At 30.3% G+C, this 8,661-nt stretch overlaps 1 protein-coding gene across 1 annotated transcript; it reads right to left on the minus strand.

The window, feature by feature from the left end:
* Positions 1-3,233: 3,233 nt before the first annotated feature.
* On the minus strand, positions 3,234-8,370 carry LOC108915510 (GPI ethanolamine phosphate transferase 3-like). Its single transcript, XM_018721563.1, has 2 exons — positions 8,093-8,370; positions 3,234-3,320 (listed from the first exon to the last, which is right to left on the minus strand). Exons 1-2 carry the CDS (start codon positions 8,341-8,343, stop codon positions 3,242-3,244), a joined length of 330 nt encoding a protein of 109 aa, XP_018577079.1. The 5' UTR covers positions 8,344-8,370; the 3' UTR covers positions 3,234-3,241.
* Between the last annotated feature and the right edge of the window lie 291 nt (positions 8,371-8,661).

Raw genomic sequence — 8,661 nt, forward strand, 5'->3', positions numbered from 1 at the left:
ACGGTTATTACAATTTATCATTTTTAATATTATTAACGTTTTAACGTTTTATAATTTATTATGTTAAATAATACACAGTTTTAGTATTTCAATTTATTATTCAATATGCAGTTGCGTATAACCAAAGTTTACATAATAAATGTAAACTTTAGTGTAAATATAAACTTTGGTGTAACCTAGATAGGTACTTATTGTTTTTGAGAAAGTAATATGTTTTTTACCTATTTAAAATGTCAGCACCAATAAAACAGCGTTCATCAGTCCAGCGCACTTTGTTTTAAAAATAAAAATAAAGATAGCGTCTGCTGCACTTCGATTTAGCTGCAACTGCAAAATTCAAGACGATTGGGGAAATCAGCTGGTTCTAAAGCTTGAACTTTTTGTAAATGGTACGGGTTGAGTGAATTATCGCGCAATATCCGCCAAACTTTGGTTTTTGATATCTCCAGTCGTCTTGAATTGTTCTTGTGGAAATAGTAGGCTGCTCCTCGACTAAATTTAAAACAGCCTCTATCACATTTAAGTCATTTTATCGATATCCTGCACGTTCGCTGCGCTGTATGGTATGATAGATGCAGTTGGAAAAATGCGGGAGATATGGACGGTGGTAGATCTGAATAAACGCTTTAAATTTTTAATGGTTTTGTAACCGTGTGTAGTGTATTTTGTATATTCGGGGACTTTTTTTATTTGATAAAATACGGTGTGCCTACAAACAGGTAACTACCTCTGCTTTATTTATTTTCTTTTAACGAAAGTTGACTTCGAGAAGTTGTTAAAACATTCTGCACTAAGTTAATACGTTTAACAGTAAATGTGAATCACACATTATGATGTGAACTTAGCAACGCTGTTCGCTTCAGCCGACGATTGTTCGTGACATTACGTTACAAAATTTTCCGAGCATCCGGACATCTGCCAGGGCCACCCTCGTAGCGGGAGTTATGGGTTGATTTCCTTCATTTTTATAAGTCGAGTAAATTTTTTTTCCGATTTTCTGTCTTTATTAAGTCTTCCGAATACGTTATTAAAATTAATGACATTATGACTGAATCACCCTGTATATATATACACAGGGTATCTCACAGTGACGGCCTATTTGAATTATATCAGAGATTACTTCGATTTGAATTTTGAAAATTTGGGATACCGGATTTTCGGACATGCCCTTCTCAACTAAAATAATGGCGTCCACATAACACTTCCGGTTATACCGGAAGTCGCCATCAACTACCTTGTTTTAAATGGAACACCCTATATATTATTGTAATTTAGGATTCTACGTGTTATTTTAGGTGGACTTTTATGAAATTTCCCTATTCCTAAAATTAACCGTTTTCGAGATATTTAATTTTTTTCAAAAAAATGGAGACAAACAGTGACTAGCTTCAAACCATGTGTATTTTANGGAAAGATCTAAAAGAACTAAATATTCATAGTAATTGTAAGTCACATACTAATGATTTGCCACAACACTTAAGTGATGTAAACAAAATAAATGAGTACTTTTTAAACTGTTCTATTGGGAATATACTACCAGATGAAAATACATTAAATTTCTATAGAAATAATGTTAAAGATAATAATTTTAAATTTGCATTTCAAAAAACAAACGAAAATGATGTTCTAAATATAATTCAAAATATCTCTTCTAAAGCTAAAGGTTGTGACGGTATAGATATTAAATTATTACTCTACTGCTATTCCTATATTGTTCCATTTATAACTCATATAATAAACTTCTCTTTGGAAAATAGGGATTTTCCAACTGCATGGAAAGAATCATATATAATTCCTAAACCTAAAATATCCAACCCTACAGAGTATAAACGTCCAATTAGTATCCTTCCAGTAATGTCAAAAATCATAGAAAGAATCATGAATGTACAAATTAAAACATATTTAGCAAATAATAATATATTACCAGATACGCAATCCGGTTTTCGTAAAAACCACAGCTGCGTCACCGCCCTACTAAAAGTTACAGATGACATAATCAATATCAAACGCGTGATTTTGAATAAAGTCCCTTAATTGTGTTATTTTAGGTACCAGACTGAATATTTAGATTAAAAATTTTCATTTCAAAATATAAGTAAGTAAAATTTAAATATAATCGATTAATTCTACAAGAGAAAAAAGAAAAAAGAAAAATTATTATTATTATTATTATTTTGCTAATATTCCGTTGGATATGTTGCGTCGTGTTATGCAGAATTTCAACGTTCGGCTTCAAGAGTGTATGGAGAGAAGAGGAGGCCATTTAGCAGACATAATTTTTAAGAAATAAAAATGGCACACAATTACCTTGTTATTGCTATACTTTGTTTTAATTAAATACAGTTACTTTAGGAAATACGTCATTTTCAAAACTACCCGCTCCCATGGTCCACCTTGTATATAAAATATATATAAAAATTTGAAGTTTATTGTATGTCCCTTAGGCTTGAATATACTGCTGGATTAATGTAGTTAATCAAGTAGCCCTAGCTCGGTCTGAGTGCTTAATTACCTCTGTTATGTTATAATAATGTTTTAATTGTATGTCACTAGTTGATGATACAATTTTTAGCCTTTTTATATAAAAAAGACATAAATTTTGAAAATGTAGAATATTTAATATGCAGCGAAGTATTTTGTTACCACTGTTGGTCAAATTGAGAATAATTGGTTGCGGTATTTCTATCTAGACACATTAGGTTTTAATGTAAACGTTTTTAATCTGGATAACCCTTGACCACAAAATATAAATATTTTAACGTAACTACTCTATTGTTTTTGGCAACTTAAAATAAAACATCTAATTAATTTTTAATACTACGATTTGTACTTTTGCAAAAGAAACATTTGCAAGCGCACATTTTTTAAAATATTTTCTTTATTAATTTGACATAGAATCCTCCATTAAAATTTGACCCAGCATGTTTGCAATTGCAACTTGAAATATTAACATAAAATAGATTAATAATTATATCCGGGAGAACAGTCTTGAAAAATGGTTAACACAAAATGATATAAGAGAAAAAAAATTACTGAAACCAAATAAATATTCAAAAGGATATACAATTTTTAATGGTTAAGAAAATTTTTTTGTACTAACTAAAACTAAACCAAAACAAAAGCATAATTCTTATTTATATAGATAGGATATTTAAATAAATATTCTAATTTTAAATATCCTAGTACTATAAAATATGTATTGTAATAACCATAAAATTCACTGTGTGCATACATTTAAAAGTTACATACCTGTACTAGTCATTCCATGATCTCCAATAACAATAAGCATTGTTGTGTCATCAATTTGTTCAACAACAGTCCTAAAAAATGTTTTTAATTTTAATTTTATTAAAAATCAAGTGTTAGACTTTATAATCAATTTTTAATTAAACAGCCAATCCACTAAAATCCAGAATTTGTAAATGATTTGAATGAGATTTTATATATAGTGGTGTTCTAGATGTACTTGCTGAACCAACTACGATATAATTGACAATTTTTTTGGAAGCTATTTTTGGGAAAATTACTTTAAGGATTTCTTATTAAACATTTTCTGTTACACAGTTTTAATGTATGTCGCTTAAAACTCCTATACACCGTGTCTACCTAGTGCGCGTAAGTCCAATATCTAGGTTAATTATAACTTCTACGTGAAAAATTAACGGGACTTTGTGTTATGATCCCTATTAAAATATTGATAGTTTTCGAGATAATCGACTTTTCATTTTTTTTTCTTATGTTTCGTCACTTCTAGTAGTCGACATAATTATGATTGTATGACAGCTAGAAATTTTTTTTCAGGAACTGTAGAGTGAAGATGGCTCTTTCAAAAACCTATCAAAAGTTGACCTGCGATATACAGGGGGCAAAAAAAATCGTGCCATACCTGATGATTTAAAATTTGAAAAATATCGACTTTTTAAAATAGAACTCCGTGTGTTTTAATTTCATTAGATGCCTTTCTGTAGACCCTACAATTTTTTAATAGCTTTCCCTATACCTAAGTTGCGTAGTTTTTATGTAAAATACCGGATTTGCGCCGTTCCTTTGTCGAGAAAAACGCAGTGAGCGCCTGTCAGGCAATAAAATTTGTGTCAATCAGTTTATATGTCATTTCGTCTTCTATTGAATATTCACGTGAAAGTTCAGAGAAAGTACTAAACGTGCATACGAACTGATCAAAAGAAGAATTAGTGAAAATGGTGTATGCCTTAGGAGAAGCTCATGGAAATTGTTTGCTAGCAGCACGTAATTACAAAGCAAATAATCCAGATTTACAGAGATTTCCACGTGCTGACTGTTTTGAAAGAACAGCAAATGCGAAATATGAGAAAACTACCAGGAGACATGAAAGTAACAGTAATGATATTCAGTTTAATGTTGTGGCGTCTGTTGTTGAAAATCCAAATATTAGTGTCAGGAAAAGAAGTAATAACCTTGGAGTTTCTAAAAGCTTGACAAATAAGATATTGAAGAAGTATAAGTTTCATCCATATCATATTGAAAAACATCAAGCACTGTTACCTCAAGACCACTTAAACCGCCTGCAATTTTGCCACTGGGCACTGGATAAAATTCAAAATCCAAACTTTTTATGCATGTCTTGTTTACTGACGAATCCACATTTTCAAACACATGCTTACCCAATCGTTGCAACTTTCACCACTATGCTGACAATAATCCCAGATTATTGAGGGAAATAAATCATCAGCATCGTTTCAAAGTGAATGTGTGGGCTGGAATTTGTGGAGAACATATTGTTGGCCGTACTTTACGTTTAGTACTTTCTCTAAACTCGTACGTGAATATTCAATAGAAGACATGTAAACTGATTGTCACAAATTTTATTGCCTGACAGGCGCTCACTGCGTTTTTCTCGACAAAGGAACGGCGCAAATCCGGTATTTTACATAAAAACTACGCAACTTAGGTATAGAGAAAGCTATTAAAAAATTGTAGGGTCTACAAAATGAAATCATAAAACTCTATTTGAAAATGTCGAGATTTTTCAAATTTTAAATTATCAGGTTTGGCACGATTTTTTTTGCCCCCTGTATCAGGTCAACTTTTGATACGTTTTTTGAACTCACAACTACACTCTACAGTTCCTGAAAAAAAAAAATAATTTCTAGCTGTCATACAATCTTAATTATGTCAAATACTAGAAGTGACGAAATATAAGAAAAAAAAAATGAAAAGTCGATTATCTTGAAAACCATCAATATTTTAATAGGGATCATAACACAAAGTCCCGTTAATTTTTCACGTAGAATTCGATAATGCCATAAAAATATAGGTTTCCATTTAAAAAAATTAAGTTGGTACCTGCCCAGGAAAAACTGAACATCATGTATATGAAAATATATTTTCATTTTGTGCAGCTCGGGAAAGTAGGCAACTCTGTAGAAAAAAAAATTAAGTTATATCTTTTATTAACCTAGATATTGGACTTACGCGCACTAGGTGGACACGGTGTATATTAAATTTCTGCCACACTGAAATTATATTTTTTTTATATAAATAAGTAACGTATTTTGCCAAAGGGATCAGTTAAAGTTTTTTTTTTATAAATTTAGTTTTACCTAACTAGTAATATTTCATACTGAAAAAGTAGATCATTCTTCTCGGTTATACAATAAGCACTGACACACCTTCTCCCCCTTCTTCACTTAAAGAGGGTGGTGTTAAAAAAGTTGTTTTAATTTTGTTCTGAAAAAGTGACAGAAATGAAATTAAGTAGACATTTTCTGCTATCGATAAGGCACTCAGTAAACTATATTGGAAGCATGGGAGAGATGAACTTAATCTAAATTTGAAATAATGTATAGGGTGTCCCATTTAAAACATAATATGTTTGGTTCATCCTGGTAATACGTATATCTTTTATAATAACGGAGATATCGTACTTCGACGCACTAATGCCGCACCCTGTATAAAAGGTACTGAAAATGTCACAGCAGATGCCTTATCTAGAATTGTAATAACATCCGATAAACTAAAACGTACAAACGAATTAATGACAGTTATGACTAGGGCGCAAACCAACAAACAAAATGTGCTCATAGATACAGAGAAGAAAGAGGAAGTCGATAGTGTTCGGCCTGATCAACCGAATGTTGTCAAAATTCTCAAATGTCTAAAAGACTGTATAGAATAATGTTTCGAACATGAAATCAATCAAATTAAAAATTTCAAAAATATGTCCACAAGATCCGGTAGTTTTGTTTCATCCATTCACTTGCATTATGCATTTGAATCCAAATACTCGATCGGCATTAACGCAAGACGTATTGTTGAGAGATTTGGCTTTCATATGTGAATTCGTGAATTAGTTGTTATTAAAGAAGAGAATAATATGGAAATAATTAAAAAGCTAGCTAGTATAATAAATAAAAAAGGCAAAGTGAAAGGTAATGAGTATCCAAAAATATATATTGTGAAAGGCGGAAACAAAAAAGCTAATACTAAATGATTTTCATTTACTCCCCGCAAGTGGTCAAGCAGACGTTAATCGCATGTTAAAAAATATTACTTTTGGTCAGGCATGCAAAAAGATGTAAATAACTAAATGTGACAACTGCCAGAGATACAAATATTGCAAGAGTATACAAGAACCAATGGTAATCACATCTATTGCAACATCGTGGTTTCAAAATTTTTTTCTTGATGTTGTAGGTCCTTTAGATAAAGATGTTAATGACAATTCTTATATACTAACGCTTCAATGCGAATGAACAAAATTTGTAGAAGCTTATCCTTTAAAATCTAAAGATTCTGTAACAATAGCTAAAAGTTTAGTAGATAATTTTATATTACGTTACAGAATAGTGCAAGAAATTGATACAGATAAAAGAACGGAATTTATGTTAGAAACAAGACTGAAATCTGTCGACTATTAAATATTAACAAAATTAATTTAACATATTTCCATCATGGGAGCATTAGAAAATTTTCATAAAGTACTAGGAGCTTATTTAAGAATGCAAACACAGAACCACACCGCTTCTTGGAGTACTTGGTTACCGTACTGGTGTTTTACATATAATACAACTGTTTACATGGAAACAAAATAGAAATAGCTCATAATGACGCTAGATATAAGTTATTATTAAGTAAAGAAAAAAGAAAATGTAATTATGATAAGTTCACAAACTCTATTAAATATAAGAAAGGTGATTTAGTTCTAGTGAAAAGTGAAACGGGTAAAAAACTAACCCCTTTATTTGATGGTCCTTACGTGGTAGTAGAACTATCTCCGAATGTAAAAATAACAAAAAACTCTAAAGAAGTGGTAATTCATAAGAATAGAACTAAGCCATATTATAATAAGTAATATTAATGCTATACCTGAACGTTCAGAGTACAGACATAGCGTACAATTTTTTTTTATTATTGCAATTTTATTTTAAGAATTGTACTTTTTCTAGAGTCCTAGAAGGTTGTCTTACTAACTTTCTCCACATTCATTCAAGTAAAACATAACTTGAATGAAATAACTAGGAACACAAATATTAGGTACACACTGGATATTAGTAATTACCAACATTTTTTCAAATACCATTTTTTGTTACACTCTAACCAAAAAATATGAACATTATTTTCATTATACAGGGTCTTCCAAATTATATATTTTAAAAATTGTATTTACTGAAACGAACACCTTATGTTATCTATCGAAATAAAATTTTAGTAAATAGGGACACATACAAATCAGTTAAGCTATCAATTTTTTTCTTAAAAAAATACCTGATACAATTTTCGAATTCTTTACAGCTTTCTAAATACAGTAGTTTGTGAAATTAGTGTAGAAGTAAATGACAATGAAAATGTTTCGCCAACCGCTAACGCACTTCAAAGACAATTTGTTCACTCACAAAAAATAACTGCATTTTCGTATCTTGTTATAAAATACATTATATTTTCTAATTCAGTTGCTATGTATATTTGTATATAGGTATTTAACACAAAATTATTAATTTGTCCGGCCAAAAGCTTCCAAAAAAAGTCACCAATCAAATTTATGTGCCAATTTAATCATTATATATTTGTTATGATTTATTTATTGAGCAATGTAAATATGAAAATTATTTACTTTATGACAGTATTTATTTCTCCTAATTTTCTTTGCATTTCAGGATGATTTGGACCATAACGGTGACCACAATGATCCACTCCCAAAAAATGTCCTATTAGTAAATTCCAGTCTGTTTGATTAAGTTCTTGATATAAGTGATCTCGAACACCATTATCCACTGTATCTAAATCCCATACATTGAAGGACGGGTAAGGATAACTTCTCATAAAACGATTTGGATATAATCCGTTCCAGGTATCATCACCCATAAATACAATTTTATAATTATTTTTAATCATCTGTAAATAAGTTAATAAATAATACAGTTGGACCACATAATGTAATGCAAAGTCAAATTTATTGCTATATGAGTGGTGTAATGCGGGAATGGCAAGGATGCAATGAAATATCTGTATTGTCAAAATTGTGTATTTATTTGTGACATATTTTTATTTACTGTTTATTTTAATATTTTGCTATTTCCGAAAAAGTGCCCTATTTTGGTTAGGAGATAATTTCATAGACACCAATCTATAGGTCGACTTATTTTAAGTTTATGTAGGTAACTAATTTTTATTCTTTTCAAT

The sequence above is a fragment of the Anoplophora glabripennis genome, unplaced genomic scaffold (assembly GCF_000390285.2).
Source record: "Anoplophora glabripennis isolate ALB-LARVAE unplaced genomic scaffold, Agla_2.0 scaffold1553, whole genome shotgun sequence".
Taxonomy (NCBI): Eukaryota; Metazoa; Arthropoda; class Insecta; order Coleoptera; family Cerambycidae; genus Anoplophora; species Anoplophora glabripennis.

What these genes read in the sequence shown, in the direction of transcription:
- LOC108915510 (XM_018721563.1), bottom strand. Translation starts at nt 8,343, where the DNA reads ATGGGTGATGATACCTGGAACGGATTATATCCAAATCGTTTTATGAGA. An exon ending in GAAATAAATACTGTCATAAA is followed by an intron (nt 3,321 to 8,092) that starts GTAAATAATTTT and finishes AACATTTTTTAG; the next exon opens with GACTGTTGTTGAACAAATTG.